The sequence below is a fragment of the Gorilla gorilla genome, chromosome 2, assembly GCF_029281585.2.
Source record: "Gorilla gorilla gorilla isolate KB3781 chromosome 2, NHGRI_mGorGor1-v2.1_pri, whole genome shotgun sequence".
Taxonomy (NCBI): Eukaryota; Metazoa; Chordata; class Mammalia; order Primates; family Hominidae; genus Gorilla; species Gorilla gorilla.
The window spans coordinates 51781211-51803204 of NC_086017.1; the positions used below are offsets into that span (position 1 = coordinate 51781211).

Genomic DNA, 21994 nt, shown 5'->3' on the forward strand with positions numbered 1-21994 from the left:
ATGCAATGATGAGCATTAGATATAAGACTGAGAAATAAAAATTGAATGTGACAGGTCAGGCCCACACTCCCACATGTACACAGCCCAGAGAAACTCTCCCTCGTATACTTAGGGAGACACGAACCGTAATGTCCGCTGCAATACTGCAACAGCGACAAAATTTAAACAAGTTGTGGTTTAATAGTAAAAGGAAAAATAAAAATTTTAAAAATCTTTAACCAGAGAAAAGAGCAAAACAGTAATTAATCCTTTTATTGCTGAGTACAGAGGCATTTAGCTAAAGGTCTCTTTTCTACTTGTTAGTAGATCAATGAGTTTCTATGTAAGTAGTAAATAATATCTGAACAGTAACATATCTGTATGTATTCAGTGTAAAAGAAATTTTTACAATCAAGTTTTTAAATATTGTTATTTGCATAAAGACTAGTTTTAATGAGGTGTTCCTTTAGTATCCAGCAGAAAACTGAAGTTGATAAATTACTATTAAATGATATTCAATGTGATTTGAAAAGGTATTTCATGCAGAGAAATTAGTTTTCATGAGTTTTTTTCTAATTAAAACAAATGGTGAGTTGATGAAAACTGCACTCTTATTTAGTGATGTCTGCATGTTGTCTAGGATAATCAGTATGTACCTTAGTCAGCTTTTATTTTTTACCATCTTAAAATAAACCTATGTGGTACCCATGGAGGAAAACAAATCAGACTCAGAGAAGTACTACAGGGAAAATGTCTGTGTTATCACAACTCTAACATACAGAAATAATCCTTATAAATTTCAACGCTTCTTAAATTGCCCATTAAAATCTCTTAACCTACACAAATTAAAGAAGTCCTAGGCAATTGTAGAATTAGCATCCCACCTGTGAATAAAAAGATTATACTTTAAAAGTAGTCATTTTGAAAAATACCTGTAGGACAATTGGAAAAGCCATCCTCCCACCTCAACCCCCCCAGGTAGCTGGGACTGTAGGCATGCACCACCACAGCCAGCTAATTTTTTTTACTTTTTGTAGAGATGGGGTCCGCTATGATGCCCAGGCTGACCTTGAACTCCTGAAAAACAATCCTCCCATCTCAGCCTCCCAAAGTTCTGGGTTTACAGGCTTGAGACACTGCATCTGTCTATCTCTTTCCAAAGACAAGCTCAAAAAACTTATGAAACACTTAACCATTTTTCAATTTATAAAAGTAAATATTGGCTACCAGATTTATTCAACTAAAATAAAAATGTATCAACATGCCAATTATTTTCCCTAATATGACCAAAAACAATTCCTATTAGAATAAGAGAAAACACACTACCTAAAAACCTTATACTTTTAAAATAGAAACTTTAAATCACTTATGAATATTCACTTTTTACCGAAATCCTAAATACAAGTACCACATACCCTATATACAACACCCTCACAGTATAGGTTCCTTCTCAAAATTCGGGTTTTCTCAGGTCACCACTTCAGGTGCCCCCAGTGACTCGACAATGTACCTCAGAACCAACCCATCTTTCACGACAGCATCTAAGGCAGCACTATCTAACAAACCTTTGTGCCCTGACAGAAATGTCCCACATCTGCACTGCTCAATATAGTATCCACTAGACATGTGACTATCAAGCACATAAAATACGACAGATGCAAGTAAGGAACAAAATATTTTTTAAAAGTTTTTTTTTTTTTTGAGACAGATTCTCACTCTGTCACCCAAGCTAGAGTGCAGTGGTGCAATCTCCGCTCACTGCAATGCCTCCCAGGCTCAAGCAATCCTCCCAACTGAGCCTCCCAAGTAGCTGGGACTATAGGTGTGCACCACCACCCCTGCTAATTTTTGTATTTTTAGTAGAAATGGGGTTTCGCATGTTGTCCAGGCTGGTGTTGAACTCCTGAGCTCAAGTGATCTGCCCACCTGGAACTCCCGCTAGGATTACAGGTGTGAGCTACTGCATCTGGCCTTAATTTTTACTTTAAAAATTACCCCCACAGTTGAGGGTGAGGGAGACAGTACCCTGGGATAATTACTCATCTTTCACGTGCCTGGTCCTGGTTACCTCATAAGTAGGACCAATAACAATACGTACCTCATGTTGTTCTAAGAATCAAAGGAGATCATCCATGTGCAGAAAGTACCATTGTGTCTGACAATATGTGCTGAATGCGGAAGCTACTATTAATTTTTAATTTAAATAACCCCCATGAAGTTAATGGCTACCACATTAGAGCAAAACTAAAATTTTGTAGTTACTTATTCATTCATTTACTTGTTTATTATCTGTCTCCCCAACCAGCCCAGATGATCCATGAAGGCAGGGCTGTATCCCGATCGCCACTGTAACACCTGAACAGTTTGTTGAATAAATATATCAACATCAAAAGCAAAATAACTAAACACACTAGTAGAAAAAAAGTGCATAAAAGTAAGGCTGTACAAGGCAAACAAAAGGCAAACAGGATTTCCAATGTAAATCTCAGTAGAATTAGGCTAAACGCATGAGAAAAAGATTCCCTTTAAACTAAAAACCATATGACGTACAGAAGATATAAAATGTGAATTTTTTTTTTTTTTTTGAGATGGAGTCTTGCTCTGTCACACAGGCTGGAGTGTAGTGAGTGGCACAATCTCAGCTCACTGCACCCTCCGCGTCCTGGGTTCAAGCCATTCTCCTGCCTCAGCCTCCCCAGTAGCTGGGATTACAGGCACGTACCACCATGCCCAGCTAATTTTTGTATTGTTAGTAGAGACAGGGTTTCACCATGTTGGCCAGGCTGGTCTCGAACTCCTGAACTCGTGATCCACCCACCTCGGCCTCCCAAAGTGCTGAGATACAAGTGTGAGCCACCGCGCCCAGCCTGGTGTGAATCTTTATACACCAAATAACAAAGCATGAAAAGTAAACCCATAGTAGTGGTAAACTTCAATTTTCTTCTCTTCCAAGAACAGAGAGAAGGCAACAATGAATACATTCATCAATACATTCACACATTCAAGCATCCTAAATAAAACTACAAAGTAAAAGTAACAGATGTATCTATCAAACTCTACACCCTACAAACAGTGACCACTCTTACTCAGTGGGAGTCTGTATAGGATGGTGTCTAAGACTCTGAATTCAAAGTCTTGGACCTGGCCCTGGCCCCACCACTGGGGGCGAGGGAGACAGTACCCTGGGATGGTCACTCATCTTTCATATGCCTGGTAGGCACAACAAGTAGGACCAATAATAATATGTACCTCATGTTGTTCTAAGAATCAGGAGATAATCCACATGCAGAAATTACCATTGTGTCATGACAATTTGTGCTGAATGAGCAAGCCACTATTACTATATTAACAGTTAACTGCATTCATGGCATACATTAAAAATGATTTTATATTGGACCACAAAGATATTGGAATTATTAGAATTCCCTAAGGCAGAAATTATACAGGACTCATTTTGATGTAGTGAAAGGAGAAAAGTAAAAATAACAAATATAAACCAAAAAGCCTAAACACCTGTGAAATCAGAAGCACTTCTGCTGGGCATGGTGGCTCATGCCTGTAATCCCAACATTTGGGAGGCCGAGGCAGGTGAATCACTTGAGGTCAGAAGTTCAAGGCCAGCCTGGCCAACATGGTGAAACCCCATCTCTACTAAAATATACAAAAATTAGCTGGGCGTGGTGGTGGGCGCCTGCAATCCCAGCTACTCGGGAGGCTGAGGCAGGAGAATCGCTTGAACCCAGGAGGTGGAGGTTGCAGTGAGCCAAGATCATGCCACTGCACTCCCACCTGGGTGACAGAGTAAGACTCCGTCTCAAAAAAAAAAAAAAAAAAAAGCACTTCTATATACCTTATACATCATATTAAAAAATGAAAACTTTGGCCAGGTAAAGTGACTCACATCTGTAATCCCCAGCACTTTAGGAGGATGAGATGGAAGGATCACTAAGGCCAGGAGTTCAAGACCAGCCTGGCTAATAAAGTGAGACCCTGTCTCCACAAAAAGAAAAAAAAAAATGTTTTTAATTTAGCCAGGCATGGTAACATGCACCTGTAGTCCCATTCCAGCCTCGGGGACACAGTGAGACCCTATTTTTTTTAGAGTGAGTCTCTAAAAATAATAATAAAATAAATAAATAAGGAAAACAAACAAAAGAAAAACTAAAAGGGAAAGGTAAAGAAAGCATCCATAAATCATAATCACGTAACGCAGATCTAAACTTACGAGACATTCTCTGTCTTTAATGATTGCAGACTAAACACTTGACACTCACTTTTCTGATCCCTCTAGAGTCTCTAAAATACAAGTTCTTTTTATTAAATGATAACTGGAAACAAAAAGGAAGGCTAAAAGTGGACTAGAAAGTTTGAGAAAATCTCAGATGACATGCATAGATAGAATTAAGACTGACAGAGAACCAACAAAGGAATCCTCTGTCTAAGAATCACAGGTAGACAGACGTTCCCAAGGAAGCCTCAAGGACTTGGAACAAACTAAGACAGAAAGCAAGAATGAGCCACAGGACAATCATCAGATTACAACTGCACAAGGAACAATTGTGTCCTTGTACAAGGAACAGTTTAGTCAGTCAGGTCCTGCCTCTTTTCCATCACCCTTCCTTGGTACACAGAATAAACCCTGCAGCCCTGGCCTCCGGGGTAAACGTGGAAAATTGTTCCTACAGTGAGCAATCCACCTTGGGGTGGGACATAGGTGTGGATGTGGGAAGCAGAGACTGTGGTCCTCCAGATACTGAAACAGGGAAGGGGTTAACTGAGGAAAGCCAACTCCACTCCAAAGAAAAACCCACCCTGGCAATTGCAGAGGCCTCCAGCCTGCCTACCTGATCTTCAGCCAGCTGGAATTCCAAATTAAAGTCAACCAGTCAGCAGGCCCCACCTACCCACATACCAACCCTTTATTTAAAGGAGAGGCTATTGGAGAAAGAGACTTAGGCAAGCATAAAGGAAACTCATATTGCCAACTTCTATGCCAATCAATTTAATCATTTATTCATAATATAAACTAAGAACCAGAGATCACCAGGCATTTGAGAAATAAACAGCATTAAAAAGCAGGACCATGATGAAAAAGTGACCTACAAGTTCAAGAGATAAGAATACAATGTTTATAATCCTAATTTTGTTCCCTTTTTTTCAAAGTCCAGGTTCCAGGCTTATATTATATAATCCTAATGTTTAACCTTTAATATTAATAACAATATTTAATTCTAAATTCTGCCACAAGAAGAGAATTTTTATAATCCTAATATTTATCTCAAATTCAGAAGTATATGATACACCAAATATATGCAGCTAGGAAAAGGGACCAATCAGACAAAAAGAAAATGAACAAAACCTTTCAAATATGACTGTTGAAATTAAAAAATTAACTGGAAATCCCAAATAATAAAATGAGTAGGGATAAATACCAAGCTTGAGAGCTGAAAGATAAAGTCAAGGAAGAGCAATAAAAGAAGAGAATTTGCATGGACACAAAGAGGAAACAACAGACACCGGGGCCTATTTCAGGGTGGAGGGTGAGAGGAGGGAGAGGATCAGAAACAATAACAATTGGTACTTACTAAGCTTAGTACCTGGGTGACCAAATAATCTGTACAAGAAACCCCCATGAGTTTACCTATATAACAAATCTGTATTATGTACCCCTGAACCTAAAACAAAAGTATAAGAAAGAGAGTTTGGCAGTTCTTCAAAAGGTTGAACACAGAGTTACCATTTTATCCAGCAATCTCACTACTGTACGAGAAATAAAAACGTATGTTCACACAAAACCTTGTAGACAAATGTTCAGAGCACCATTATTCATAATAGCCAAATGTGGAAACAACCCCAAATGTCCATCAAGACCACATAAGCAAAATGTGGTATAGCCATACAAGGATTATTCAGCTATAAAAAGAATGAAGTATTCACACATTCCACAATACAGATGAACCTTGAAAACATTATGCTAAATGACAGAAGCTAGACACAAAAGGCCACATACTGTATGATTCCATTTATACGAAATATCAAGAATAGGCAAATCAGCCAACAGGAAGAAGATGAGTGGTTGCCAGGGGTTGGAGAAGAATGGGTACTGGGTTTCACTGGGTGAGAAAAATGTTCTGAAATTAGATAATGGCAATGGTTGAACAACTTTCAATATACTAACACCTACTGAACTGTACACATTAAAATGGTGAATTTTATGGTATGTGAATTATATCTCAATAAACAAGAGAGAAAGTAAGAAAGCAAAAGAAAATTTGAAAGAAGAGTCAAGAGACACAAACTCCCACACCCATCCTGTAGGGGTTTCAGGAACAGAAAAAGGATGAAATAGGAAGAAATCTAAGAAATAATATAAAAGCTAAAGGAGGGATGAAAAGGCTAGGCATTGTGGCTCACACCTGTAATCCCGGCACTTTGGGAGGCCAAGGCAGGTGGATCACTTGAGGTCAGGAGTTTGAGACCAGCCTGGCCAACATGGTGAAAACCCATCTCTACTAAATATACAACAATTAGCTGGGCATGGTGGTGCACACCTGTAATCCCAGCTACTCGGGAGGCTGAGGCAGGAGAATCCTTGAACCCGGGAGGCGGAGGTTGCAGTGAGCCAAGATCGCGCCACTGCACTCCAGCCTGGGCGACAGAGCAAGACTCTGTCTCAAAATAAACAGAAAGAAAAGAAGGGAAAGAAGGGACAGGAGGGACGGGAGGGAAGGAAGGGACAGGAGGGACGGGAGGGATGGGAGGGACAGGAGGAACAGGAGGGACGGGATGGGGGAAGGAAGGGATGGGAGGGGGGAAGGAAGGGACAGAAGGGGGGAAGGAAGGGATGGGGGGAAGAAAGGGACAGAAGGGGGAAGGAAGGGATGGGGGGAAGAAAGGGACAGAAGGGGAAAGGAAGGGACAAGGGGAAGGAAGGGACGGGAGGGGGAAAGAAGGGACGGGAGCGGGGAAGGAAGGGACGGGAGCGGGGAAGGAAGGGACGGGAGCGGGGAAGGGACGGGAGCCGGGAAGGAAGGGACGGGAGCGGGGAAGGAAGGGACGGGACTGGAGGGAGGGAGGGAGGGAGGCAGGCAGGCAGGAGCAAATTAGTAAAAAGAGATTCCTAGAGACAATCTAGTAATATTTACAGGCCTGAAATGAAAAGAAAAGCTAACTCAAACAAGTCACACAGAAGAGGGGAAAAAAAAAAAAAAAGGTAAGGTTTACCCCCAAGTCCTACAGAACTACAGTTAGTACAAGGAAGAGAGCTCAAACTCCAAAGCATGGCACAGAGGTAAGCCACTGAGAGGCCTTCTTGAAAACAAACAAAAAATACTACCAGCCAGGCGTGGTGGCTCCCGCCTATAATCCCAGCACTTTGGGAGGCCGAAGCAGGTAGATCACCTGAGATCAGGAGTTCAAGACCATCTGGCCAACACGGTAAAACCTCATCACTACAAAAATACAAAAATTAGCCGGGCATGATGGCAGGTGCCTATAATCCCAGCTACTCGGGAGGCTGAAGCAGAAGAATCACTTGAACCCGGGACGCAGAGGTTGCAGTGAGCTGAGATTGTGCCACTGCACTCCAGCCTGATGGACTGAGTGAGACTCCGTCTCAAACAAACAAAAAAAAACTACCAAATGATAAAATCTAATCAACCAAGAGAAGAACTACAGCAAAGAAACAGGAAAACTATGTTTTTAATTAAAAAATTAATGACGGATGAGCATTTACTTTATGAAAAATAGAAAAATTCCTCCTAAATTCATATCTCAAAAAGGCACTTGCCACAGTAAAAAGCAACCTATGTAATGAGAGAAGATATTTGCAATCATTTATCTGACAAGGGGTTAATATCTAGACTATATAAAAAATACCTACAACTCAACAACATAAAACTCAGTTCAAAAATTGGCAAATGACTTGACTAGATCTTTCTCCAAAGAAGATATACAAATAGCCAACAATCACACGAAAAGATGTTCAACATCACTAGTCACAAAATACAAATCAAAACCATAAGATACTACTTCACACCCATCGGGATAGCTGTTAGCAAAAAACAAAAACAGAAAACACTAATATTCACAGCAGCATTGTTCACAATAGCCAAAAGATATAAACAAGCCAGCACCCAACAACAGATGAAAAGATAAACAAAATGTAGTATATGCATACAACGGAATATTATTCAGCCTTAAAAAGGAATGAAATGCTGACACGTTAGTTATAACATGGATGAAACTTGCAAACGAAACCAGCCCAATTGTCCTATAGAACTGATGTTTACAGTCTTTTAAAATAAACGTAGAAATTGACCCTCCCAGTCTTAAAACTTGAGGAAGTTACATTTGTCTTATCTGAGTTCCTTTCTTGGGAAACCAACCATCAGGCCTCCCAGATAGTTATCAAGGAAGTGAAACTTACCAAATCACCATATCTGGACCATAAGACACCAGACCCCCTCACCCATTACAATTGCCTAACCAACTACCTGCTTCCTGTCGACCAATTCCTCTTCCTCACCCTTCCTTAATTCCTGTTTTCCCATACATGGTTATATTTCTTCCCTGCTAAATACATCCCTGGTTTTAGTCAGTTGAGGAGACAAATTTGAGACTCATCTCCCATCTCCTTAGCTGCAGCACCCAATTGAAGCCTTCTTCCCTAGCAACACTCATTGTCTCCGTGATTGGCTTTCTGTGCTGTGAGCAACAGGACCTAGACCAAACCCCTTGATATTTCAGTAGCAATATGAGGTACTCACCATAAGCAAATTCACAAAGATAGAATAAGTAGAGTATAGGTTACCAGGACTGGGGAAGGAAAGGGGAAGTTACTGTTTAATGGGTAAAGAGCTTCTGTTTAAGATGATGAAAAAGTTTTGGAAATGAACAGTGGTGATGGTTATACAACAATGAGAATGAACTAAATGCCATTACACACACAAAAATGGCTAAAATGGAATATTTTAAATTATGCATAATTTACAATTAACAAATTTTTTAAATTACAGTATTACACTATTACTGTATGTGAATTATACCTCAAAGTTGACTGGCAAGGATAAAAGGATATACAATTTGATAAATACTCAATGTTGGAAGTTCTAACAAAGGCATTTTAAACACATTGACTGGGATTATATATTGATACAATTTTTTTAAGAGTATTTCAGCAATTTTTCAGAAGTCACAAAAATATTTACTGCCTTCTATCCATCTGTTCTAATTCTACAAATCTTCCCTAAAGAGAAAAAGAAAAAGCAGGCACAAAGATTTATTCTCAAAAATGTTCATCAAAATATTATTTACAACATTATAATACTATCCAAAAATAGTAAATAAAATGATCAGATATTCACAACATATAAAAAGTTTATCTTAAGTATTATGTATTTTATTTTTAAATGTTAATAACATTTACAATACGTAATATATATGTTACAGGGGAAAACAAACATAAAATTATATCATGTGATTCTAATTTTTTATATACAAAACAAAACTAAAGAATAAATATATCTACGTCAATAATAATTATCTCCCAGACTAAGTTAAGGACCCTTTATCATATGCTGTCAAGGTAATATAACCTGAGGTCAGAGAAAACCTCACTGGAAGTGGCTTTGAATGGAGAAAGAATAAAAGAGGATTCCTACCAGAGAACTTGTCTACCTCAGTATCATTTTATTCAAATTAAAACTGTTTTACAATCAAACTTCAATTTTTAAAAGTGGGGGAAAAAAACAGTATGTGTGAATTTTGGTATCCAAGGGGATACTAAAACCAATCTCCGGGCTGATACAGAGGGATGACTGTACTTGGAAATGATCTGGAATGTCTTTTAAAATGTCAGCAGGGGGCACCCCATTCAAGGATATAACACGTTTTAAATAAAAGTGTTTAAATAAGTATTTCATTGATTCATTTTTAATGAGCATACCATGAGCCTTCTCAAAGTATCAAATACTCAACCATTACCTGAAAATCCTACTTTTTATTACCAGATTTTACTTTGGGAGAGTAACATTAGAAGATGTATAGTAAGAACTACCCTTATTATTAAGCATTTTCTAAACTTCTATTGGTTCACCCATATTTCACCAACATAGAAGAATAATTATTATCATACCAGTACCACAATCCACAAAATCCTTTCGCCTCCATTTTTTCATGTGCCTGTCCTAACAATCATGAGATAAGCAAGCTTGATGATAATAACTACAACTTCTACAACCCCAACCCCATTGTAAATGAAATACCCACTAAGAATCAGGCACTATACAAGGTATCTCATATATTTACCTCATTCAAACTTGAATAATTACCAAAAATCTATGAAGTAGTTATCCCATCCCAATTTTACAGATGAGGAAACTGAGGCTCAGCAATTAAAGTACTTGGCCCAGAAAGCTGATCTTTGATCCACACCCAGGTCTGTCTGAATCCTAAACCTATGCCATTTCCTTGTCCCACCCACAGTCCTCAGGAAGCAGAGATTGAGAAAAAGATAATCATTTGGCCAAGTCTTATTGGCAAACAGAACCCAGAGCCTTCTAACACTTGATCTACTGTGCTCTCCACTTGGTATGTTGCTTCTGTAAAAAGCAAGGACACTTCCTACCATCGGGAGTTTATAAATCATAATCCCATTAGATTGTAAATAACATCTAGGGAAGCTATGTGCTACATGAGGGAAAGATAAGGGTGGTTCGAGGAAGTATAACCAAATTAATACGCAGGGATCAGGGTTTAAGTATTTTATAATCAGTACTCAAAACAGTAACAGTTAGCCAGGCACAGTGGCTCACACCTGTAATCCTAACACTGTGGGAGTCAGAGATGGGAGAATCACTTGAGCCCAGGAGTTCAAAACCAGCCTGTGCAACATAGTGAGAGACCTTGTCTCTACGAAAATAAAAAAACAATAACAGTTAATAAAGTTTCCAGGAGTACCTTAGATAATCCCAGAATTGTATTTATAATATTAGGAGAAGGGCTATTTTTAATATTCTAAAATTTATCATTGGAATGCCCATAAAAATTGCCTATGAGTAGAGTCATCATTACATCAGAATAATTTATGATAATTATTTAGGACTCTGCTTTTGATAAATATGTGCTCTATAACTACTTAATAAAGTCATGAAAAATAATTTTTAAAATATAAACGTTACTTACATATCCCAGTTTGGAGCTATCCGCAAATGCTGGATTAGCAATTGGAACTAGAAAAATTTAAATGTAAAGAAAAGAAAAAGTTAAAATGTTTAAGTCACAAAACACAGAAAATGACAGCAAAGTTAACAGCTCAGGACTTTATAAAAAGGAAATTTACACTGTACACCAAAAATGGTATTTACTAAATTACAAAGGCACTAGTATATGAATAAGATTAAAATAAAAACTAAGAACAGTATTTTTAGTTTCTCCTACCACTTTATATTTGCTAAATGACTGCCCTTACCTGATAGACACACACCAACTATCAAAAAAAGTAACCTTAATACTATCCTGGAAGCAAATGAACTTAAATTTTTTCAAGCCAATTCCCAAATGAGGGACCACTATAGAAAACACCTCCGAACCACTGTAATTCCTCTCTGAGGATGACTTCAAAAACTCTGCCAATCGATGCTCAAACATGAGCCAAAAGAAACAAAAACCAAAAAAACTCTGACAAATTCCCTTGAGCTTACCAATAGACCAAGACAGTCCAAAAAGTAATATTCCCAGGGGAAGAGGAAAAAAAATGTCTTAGAGGATTGATGTCTTCCTTCAATGTCACATCAGAAACCCTGCAGTTTACCAGATGACCCAGTAAAGGAACCGACACCCCCAACCCATTCCACATGGGGAGTTCATTCCAGTCACTAATGAGAAGGTAAAAGGTCTGTCTTATGATATCACTTTTTTTTTATTTTTTTTTTTTTTTGAGATGGAGTTTCACTTTTTTTGCCCAGGCTGGAGTGCAGTGGTGGGATCTCAGCTCACTGCAACCTCTGCCTCCCGGGTTCAAGTGATTCTCCTGCCTCAGCCTCCCAAGTAGCTGGGATTACAGGAGTGCACTGCCACACCCAGCTAATGTTGTACTTTTAGTAGGGATGGGGTTTCACCATGTTGGCCAGGCTGGTTTCAAACTCCTGACCTCAGGTGGATCCACCCACCCTGGCCTCCCAAAGTGCTGGGATTACAGGCGTGAGCCACCGCGCCCAGCCTGATTTCAGATTTTTTTTTTTAAATCTTACAAGTTATAAAATGGAAACCTGAGTATTACAAACAAACATACAAAATAAGCTCAAAATCACCATCTACTGTCATCTACTTTAGGACCTAAGGATTAAGCAGAGGATAATTTTCATAAACCTAAAATCGTGATAAATCAGTTTTTTCGTGGTAGTTAAATCAAATTGATATTTTAGCACTTGTTTGAGCCTCTATAAAAACACAAATTAAAATGCATATGGCATGTCACAGAGGCCTACCAGGGGGGAATGGAGGAGCCTGGTGGCCACCTCCTGGTGACCAGCCACCACGCACAAATAGCAAAGGAGATTCAGCTTGGCTCGGGAGGCCCCCATGCTCTTCTCAGTGGAGTCGATCTGCGAGCACACTTGTTGCAAAAAGTCATTCCAATCTTGACCTTTCAGAAATAATAACTTATCCACTGCCATGGAAAGAAAATAATAAAAGTACATATGATGAGAAAAAGAACTGCTGGAAATATTACATAAGAAATAAACACAGAATTACGACAGCTACGATGAGGACAAACATTACACTGTCAAAACCAAAAATACTCCAAAGATGACACTATTTTTATTCATCCTTCTATATTCCTAATCTCTTTATCTATCCACGGAAACTTTTTAACCACTTCAATGGAAAACTATACTTTCAAATAAAGCAGATGTCTAAAGCAGAACTGTCCCACAACCTACACTATAACAAAATGCAAAGTTCAATACAACTGGAGTAAAAGACAAAAGAGCCTTTGTATAAATAAATCAACTCTCAGATATTGAGAAAAGCACAAATCCTACAGTTCTTAAAAAGTTCCAATAAAATTATTGTAATAAATAACGAGAATAACATGATAGCTAAAAATCACCTGAAATTCCTAACTCCAAATCCCCATACAAAAAAAAGGCAAAATCTAGGAAATGTGATACCCCCAAAAATTAACATATTTTGGCTGATCTCTATCTTTAGACAAAATAAATTGTAAATATAATCTCCTAAATAACTCAAAGAAGAAAAGGGAAATAGTATTTCCAGGTAATAATTCTCTAGGTTTGCGTAAATAGTCCTACTTGGCACTGAAAGCACTATTAATAATGCTTTGCTTCACTTGGCCTTTCAAAAACGTCCTTCTACACAGTTTCTTTTTTGTTTTTATCAGTAATTAAGTTGACCAATATAAACTCTTAGCTGGTTTATTTAAACCTAAATATATTTTAAATTTACTTCAAATCATAGATTCTACTCTAGCCACGATGAATAATTTTCCCCAAATCGAGTTTAACAGCTTAAAATATAATTTGTTAAACAAAAAAACCAATTTAAGGTATGTAAAAATTTCTGATGGTCACCCTAAATAAGACTTTCGTTAGCTCAACAGAAATGTAATAATTATCCCTTAAGTATCTCCATTCCCACACCACCTCCACAGTCATGAACCACCTAGTCCCATTCTCAAATGTCCTGGTCCCTCTAATAGAATCCCAATCCTTCATTGTTGTCCCCAACCCTGTGCACCTATACCAGCCATAAATGGTGGAAATTCAATCAGCTCTAAGAAGGGAAGGGAGGAGAAGACCTCCCACCGACTCTACAGGAAAACTTGCCCAGATCTACAGGAACCTCCCCACCCACAATAGGACAGGGCAGCCCAGACTCAGCTAAGAAATGTCAACAGCTGGCACAAATGAATTACAGATTGTTTACAATTCGTGTAACACTGCCCCAAGAATATAGCCAATTGTCAAGACAAAATAAATTTAGTTATTCACATATATTCTATTTGCAAATAAATTTCATATTTGTATCTGTATACAAAGAGTCTACATGTTCGATAAGTCCTTTATGATCCTACCTGAATATGTTGGTAGATGCAATACTTTTGGATCAAATTTAACTGGTGGCTGTTTCATTATCTGTGGTTAAAAAAAAAGAAAGCTTTTGAGACAATTTTTAAGATGGATATCTGTCTCCTTATATGTCCCTTATGTCAGATAATAAATCAATGAGGACAAAAAAAGAATGTGCAAAATTTGTTACCAAAAAGAATAAGAACAATGACTTTTCGGATTAAAACACACAAATATAGATAATAATTTATTTTTTATAATCATTTCAATTGATATCTGTAATAAAATAAAGCTTCATAGAAAACATTCACTCCTATCTTGGCTTACTTTTTAGCTAATTTACCTCTAATTAGAAATTCAGTCATTCAACAAATATCTATTGGGTACCTGCCAAGGTAAGGCTCTATGCCAAGTGCTAATGGGGATACAAAGATATAAAAGACACAATCCTATTTTCAGAGAGCTGACATCCTAGTTGGGAAGATGAGACAAACATTCGATAAACAACAAAATATTTCACAATTCAAAACATGCAGGACATAACTACAGAGAAAACACTGGACAGAAAGAATTTTTTTGTAAATAGTAGTTTAGAGAATACAGCAAGCACTTTAGTTGATATAGTTAGGACTGGGTTTACAGAGAGGTAGAAGGTGGGTTGAGGTCTTGAAGGAGGGTTAATGGTTATATCAGAGAAGACACCACTCCAGGAAGCCATAATAGCATGAATTGGAAAGTGCACAATTATTAATCAAGTATTATGCAACTCCAATTACCACATTCTACTGCCCTCCAAAAGCAGGAACAGATAGGGATTATCCCGCCTGACTAACACTATACCAATTTTAATTCCCAGGTTTTGCTAACTATACTATAGACCTATAAGATGTGAACATTAAGAGCAGCTGGGCAAAAGGTACACAGGAACTCTCAATTATTTTTGAAACTTTTCTCTAAGACTAAAAGTAGTTTAAAATTAAAAGTTAAACACAAAAATTTCTACTGATTAAGGCTTCCCAGAAACTATCAAATATGGTTATAAGAGGGAAAAAAAGAAACACAGAATATTGTCTAAAGCAAGCTTGTCCAACCCGTAGCCCATGGGCTGCATGCAGCCCATGACGGCTTTGAAAGTGGCCCAACACAAATTTGTAAACCTTCTTAACACATTGTAAGATTTTTTTGCAATTTTTTTTGTTTTTTAGTTCATCAGCTATCGTTAGTGTATTTTATGTGTGCCCCAAGACAATTCTTCCAATGTGGCCCAGGGAAGCCAAAAGATTGGACACCCCTGGTAAAGATAACACAAATTGTTCTAGAAAGCCCACACTGAAAATGCCCCAATGCTCATCAAACTTAGCATTATAAAGTTACTCTGCCAGACATATGAACTCACAAAAAGAAGTAGCTCCATTATGAAAAATAGCTAAATAATCTATATGAAATGTGGTCTATCTAGAAAATAAATATGAATTCAAGAACCTTCATGGTCTAAACCACAGTAATGTTCCCAATGAGATAAGAAAAAAGAGTCATGAATTAATACAGAAAAAGACATTTAAAAATAAGAAAAAGAAGCAGGAAAATTAAAATAGAGAAAAAGTAATGGAATGTGAGTATGTTGGGGAGCTGGAAGTCAAGACAAAACAGAGGGACTTAGAAATGAATTTGTTTTTTAAAGTAGATACTCATTATCCCCTAGCAATAAAGTATTATATTCCAAAAGACAAGAAGCAAAAAAACTCACACTGGTTTAGAAGTACATTGTGAACTACGACTTCACAAGCTCCCAGAATGTCTCCCCATCGTCTCCCCTGCAGTCTTAACAACCTGTGAGAGGGTAGGGCTTCTGTGTGATCTGCCTGCCCAGCCCAGCCTGGTAAGCAGTGCCCTCTGACTGCTTCTGCCTTCGAAATACATTGAGACTAGAATATTTTGAGTGATTCACATTAGTGCATACGGAGAAACAAAAGGACTGAGAGCTAAGGTCTGAGGTCAAGAGGCTGGCAACCCCTCCATGGCATGTGGAAGAAAGCAGTAGTGAGAGGCAGCAGAGCTGACTCATTTAAAACAGAGGGGAGAAAACTTAGAACTCCAGTGAAGTGGAAGTGAAGGCAGAGGAAAGGGTTGCAGACAGAGGGGGAGCTGCAAATGCAGACACGCAGCACAAATGACACAGAAGCAGACAAGAGAACAGGAAAGATTATACAGTAAATAATATTCTGAATGAAAATCTCATGCAGATTTCAGATCTCAGTAAAGTCTACAACTCAGTTGTTAGAGTATCTTTCTGCACCTTTGGATTGTCGATAATGGGGGTGACAACAAGATCTGAGTCCGTGTAGATAAGCTCTCTCATCTGGGATTCCAGGTCCTGCTGACTCAGGTGTCCACTTGTAATCTGAAATGAGAACAAAAATTAGACTTTGTTTCTGCGACTAATGTAGATCTTTAAAACACTGAACCAGTAAGATGCTGAGGAAGACACCACTGTAAAATATCACCTATATCAATGTACTTCAACTGCTATTCAAGATGGCTGCAGTCTCATTTGATTTTCACAAAAATCCTAAACTGTAGGCACCATCATTCCCATTTTACAGATAAAAGTATAAAACTCTGAGAAAGTAAATGAATTGCTCATGTTACCACTAAGTCTGGCTAGGACTAGAAAAAATATCTTTACAATTCAATGTTCTAAACTGTGATGAGGCAAATTGGTTTTTCCATAACAGCATGGCTTTTTTTTTTTTTTTTGAGGCAGAGTCTCGCTCTGTCCCCCAGGCTGGAGTACAGTGGCGCGATCTCAGCTCACTACAAGCTCTGCCTCCCGGGTTCACACCATTCTCCTGCCTCAGCCTCCCTAGTAGCTGGGACTACAGGCGCCTGCCACTGTGCCTGGCTAATTTTTTTGTATTTTTAGTAGAAACAGGGTTTCACCGTGTTAGCCAGGATGGTCTCGATCTCCTGACCTCATGATCCACCCGCCTGGCTTCCCAAAGTGCTGGGATTACAGGCGTGAGCCACCACGCACAGCCTTTTTTTTTTTTTTTTTTTTTTTTTTTTTTGAGATAGTCTCTCACTCCATCACACAGGCTGGAATGCAGTGGCACAATCTCAGCTCACCGCAACCTCTGCCTCCCGGGTTCAAGCAATTCTCCTGCTTCAGCCTCCCAAGTAGTGGAATTACTGGTGTATGCCACCATGCACTGCTAATTTCTGCATTTTTAGTAGAATCGGGGTTTCATCATGTTGGCCAGGCTGGTCTCGAACTCCTGGTCTCAGGTGATCCACCCACCTTGGCCTCCCAAAGTGCTGGGATTATAGGCGTGAGCCACGTGCCTGACCAACGGCTTTATTTTTCATTCACAGAATGTTAATCAACTTATTTCTGCTTTACGGAATATTCAATGTGAAATTGAAGCTGTATCATAAAAAAAATTTTCAGACTTAAATACAGACATGCTACCTAAGTATTAAACCTCAATTATTTATTAAGTCTAGTTAGAGTTGATACATAATGAAATGAATCAGCAGACATTCACCATCAGTTATTCCTTTGAGATGGTTCTTTGTGCTCTATTTAAACATAATTTGTATTCCTAGTGCTATGCCTCAGTATTTCCCAACAGGGAAAAAAAAAAGAGAGAGAGAGAATTTATGCTTAAGAACCTTAAAAGAAACAACAACTAGCAAACTAAATAAAATAGAAAAGTAAATCAGTGAAGTAAGGAATAAGGAAAATAAATTACCCAAAACTGAGTGAGGAAGGGGCATGGATAAAGGAACAGAGGAGTTAGCTAAGAAAGTTCCTGGAAACCCAAGCTGCCCCATGCAACTCAGACAAAAGACAAGAAAGCACAAAAAGAGGCCGGGTGCGGTGGCTTAGGCCTGTAATCCCAGCACTTTGGTAGGCCGAGGTGGGCACATCACGAGGTCAGGAGTTCGAGACCAGCCTGACCAACACGGTGAAACACCATCTCTACTAAAAATACAAAAATTAGCCAGGCATGGTGGCATGCGCCTGTAATCCCAGCTACTTAGGGGGCTGAGGCAGGAGAATCGCTTGAACCTGGGAGGCGGAGGTTGCAGTGAGCCGAGATTGCGCCACCGCACACCAGCCTAGGTGACAAAGCGAGACTCCACCAAAAAAAAAAGAAAAAAAAAAAAAAAGGCCCACAAAGAATGAAGAGGAAGTTTGTTTAAAACAAGAAAATCTAAGTTTAAGAACATGGACTTTCAATTAAAGAAAGAAAAAGATGGACTTTCATGGTAAAAAGACAGGGGTAAACTCACATTGCCAAAAAAAAAGATGGACTTTAAAGGCAAAAAGACAGGGGCAAACTTAACATTGCCGCTTGTTAATTATGTGCTCTTAGGGAAGTTAAAAAAGCTTTGTTTTCTTCATCTATAACAAAGATTAAAACAAACAAGCTTTCAGGTTTGTGAAGAATAAACACAAAGCACTTAAAACAATGCCTGGCACTGCTTGAGAGAACACAGCAATAGTTAATCAAGACATTTAAACATATACATCATACTTGCTTCAGTGGAGAATGGATGGAGGGGAGCAATGGAGAACTGAGGTGAGCAGTTAGCAGGTTACTGCAAAGCCTGGATGGAAAGGATGGTGTCTTGAGTGAGGAAGGGGGCAGAAGGAAAGGAAAGAAGTCAATGATAGAGCAAAGGGCTGGATATCCCTGCTGATTTAACACTGAGGAGGAACTGCTAGTAAATTATATTGGTCCGTAAAGTAAGACATCAATATTTGAAAGAGGTGGCCAAATTATCTTTACGTATAGATAATATAACTGAACATCCAAAAAGCCAAAATTAATCAATGGGAAAACTCTTAGAAATAACGTAAGAATTAGGCCAGGCATGGTGGCTCACACCTGCAATCCCAGCACTTTGGGAGGTCCAGGTGGGCGGATCACCTGTGGCCAGGAATTCGAGACCAGTCTGGCCAAAATGGTGAAACCCCATCTGTCCTAAAAATACAAAAATTAGCTGGGTGTGGTGGCGGGTGCCTGTGGTCCCAGCTACTCAAGAGGGTGAGGCAGGAGAATCACTTGAACCTGGGAGGCAGAGGCTGCAATGAGCCAAGATCACACCGCTGCACTCCAGTCTGGGCAAATAGAGCGAGACTCTGTCTCAAAGAAAAAAAAAAAAAAAATGTAAGATTAGTAAGGTGGACCAATTAAAAAATTGTATGCAAAAATTAATTTCCTACAGGTAAACTGAATGTATGCATGAATGCCATATAACAAATATCCCACTCACAACAGCAAAAATATATAAAATAAAATGTTCAGGAATAAACTAAATGATCAATAATTGCAATCAGATCATAATCATTAAATGAAAATAATTGTTATAAAATTATACTCCCTTGTTTCAAAATGAACACATATGTATAAAACCAGAAGCAGTAATACCAAAATGTATGAGACATATGAGGTTACAATGAACACAATCATGCCAATATCAAAATGTATGAGACGTATGAGGTTACAGTGAACTACAATTGTGCCACTGCACTCCAGCCTGGGCAACAGGCTCTTAAAAAAAAAAAAAAAAAGTAATCAGTGTTTACTCGGGAATTATATCGTAAATAATTTTTCTATTTTCTTTGTCCTCTTTTACATTTTACAAGTTTTTTACAATTATATATGTTTTGTAATAGAATAAAAAGTATCATTTAAAAATTATAAAACATAAGGCCAAGCACAGTGGCTCACACCTGTAATCCCAGCTCTTTGGGAAGCCAAGGCCAGCAGATCACTTGAGTCCAGGAGTCTGAGACCAGCCCGGGCAACATGGGGAAACCTCTACTAAAAATACAAAAAATTAGCCAGGCATGGTGGCGCATACTTGTAGTCACAGTTACTCAGGAGGCTGAGATGAGAGAATCACCTAAGCCCAACAAGTTGAGGCTGCAATGAGCCATGATCATGCCCCTCCACTCCAGCCTAGGTGACAGGAGTGAGGCTCTGTCTCAAAAATAAATAAATAAATAAATAGATAGATATGTAAAATAAACTACCTTAGGTATTCACATTATTGATTATATTTTCTCAATAGGATGATTATATACTCTTCTTTATAACCACCTGCCAGAAGAGCTTCAACATCTATCACATTTCAAAATGAATTTTTTAATTTACATTGATTTTCTATTTCACACAACCAAAAAATTAGCACAGTGAGATTTTATTATAACCCATTTATACTAAATTTCAAAGCAGAAATAGGCTTCACATGGTCCAAATACACTTCACATTACATCAAAACTACAGTAAAAACTAAAAGCAATTATATTTGTCAAGCAATAAGTAGCATAAAAATAACTTAGAATTAATTCAAAGTAGTTCTGCATTCAACACAACTATGATTGAAAGAAATTAAAGAAAACCTAAGTAAGTATAAATACATCCTGTGTTCGTGGAGGAAAACTTAACATTGTAAAAATGGCAGTACTTCCTAAATTGATCTACACATTCAATGCAACTGTGATTAAAATCCCAGCTGGCTCCTTTGAAGAAACTGACAAGCTGATCTTAAAATTCATATGGAAATGCAAGTGACCCAGAACAGCCAAAACCACCTTAAAAATTTTTTTGGAGGATTCTTACTTTCTGATTTCGAAGCTTACTAAACAGCTACAGTAATCAAGAGTGTGCCACTAGTATAAGGACAGATGAATAGATAACAGAACAGAATCCAGAAATAAACCTTCACATATACAGTCAATCGATCTTCAATAAGGGTTCCAAGACAATTCAATGGGGAAAGAATAAGCTTTTCAACAGCTAGCGCTGAGACAACTGGATGTTTCGATGCAAAACAATGAAGCTATACCCCCCTACTTCATGCCACATGCAAAAATTAACTCAAATGGATAAAACAGCTAAATCTAAGAGATACTAATAAAACTATAAAACTCTTAGAAGAAAACATAGGAAGAAACTTTTGTGAGCTGGGAGTAGCAATGGTTTTTTTAGATATTACACCAAAAGCACAAGCAGCAAAAAACACAAACGAAAAAAGATAAATTGGACTATATCAAAATTTAAAACTTTTGTGCTTCAAAGGACACCATCAAGAAAGAAAAAAGACAATCCAGAAAAAGGGAGAAAATTGTTATAACTCCTACCTAGAATATGTAAAAAATTCTTACAACTAAATAATAAAGAGATAAATAACCCAATTAAAAATAGGTTAAATTTTTGAATAAATATTTCTCCAAAGAAAATAGACAAAATGGCCAATAAACACATAAAAAGATACTCAACATCATTAGCCATCAGGTAAATGCAAATCAACACCACGAAGAAATAGAAATTCACACCTACTAGCTTGGCGCGGTGGCTCACGTCTGTAATCCAAACACTTTGGGAGGCGGAGACAGGTGGATCATTTGAGGTCAGGAGTTCCAGACTAGCCTGGCCAACATGGTGAAACCCTGTCTCTACTAAAAATACAAAAATTAGCCAGGTGGGCCGGGCGCGGTGGCTCACGCCTATAATCCTAGCACTTTGGGAGTCCGAGGCGGGCGGATCATGAGATCAGGAGATCGAGATCATCCTGGCTAACACCGTGAAACCCCGTCTGTACTAAAAACACAAAAAATTAGCTGGGCATGGTGGCAGGCGCCTGTAGTCCCAGCTACTCGGGAGGCTGAGGCAGAATAGTGTGAAACCGGGAGGCGGAGCTTGCAGTGAGCCGAGATTGTGCCACTGCACTCCGGCCTGGGCGACAGAGAAAGACTCCATCTCAAAAAAAAAAAAAAAAATTAGCCAGGTGGTAGGGGCATGCACCTGTAATCCAAGCTACTTGGGAGGCTGAGGCAGAAGAATCGCTTGAGCCTGGGAGACAGGTTGCAGTGAGTCAAGATCATGCCACTGCACTTCAGACTGGGC

At 38.5% G+C, this 21994-nt stretch overlaps 1 protein-coding gene and 1 pseudogene across 11 annotated transcripts in view; both read right to left on the reverse strand.

Annotated features, from left to right (window-relative positions):
- ULK4 (unc-51 like kinase 4) overlaps nucleotides 1-21994 on the reverse strand; it is a 715846-nt gene that overhangs the window by 634131 nt on the left and 59721 nt on the right. For all 11 annotated transcript variants that reach the window (XM_055381350.2, XM_063703713.1, XM_055381348.2 and 8 more), the window contains 4 exons: nucleotides 16369-16473; nucleotides 14078-14138; nucleotides 12468-12649; nucleotides 11164-11210 (listed from right to left, as the gene is read on the reverse strand). In XM_055381350.2, the coding sequence (XP_055237325.2) occupies nucleotides 11164-11210; nucleotides 12468-12649; nucleotides 14078-14138; nucleotides 16369-16473 (395 nt within the window). The remainder of the gene's footprint in view (nucleotides 1-11163; nucleotides 11211-12467; nucleotides 12650-14077; nucleotides 14139-16368; nucleotides 16474-21994) is intronic.
- Nucleotides 14761-14903, reverse strand: LOC115934183 (uncharacterized; annotated as a pseudogene).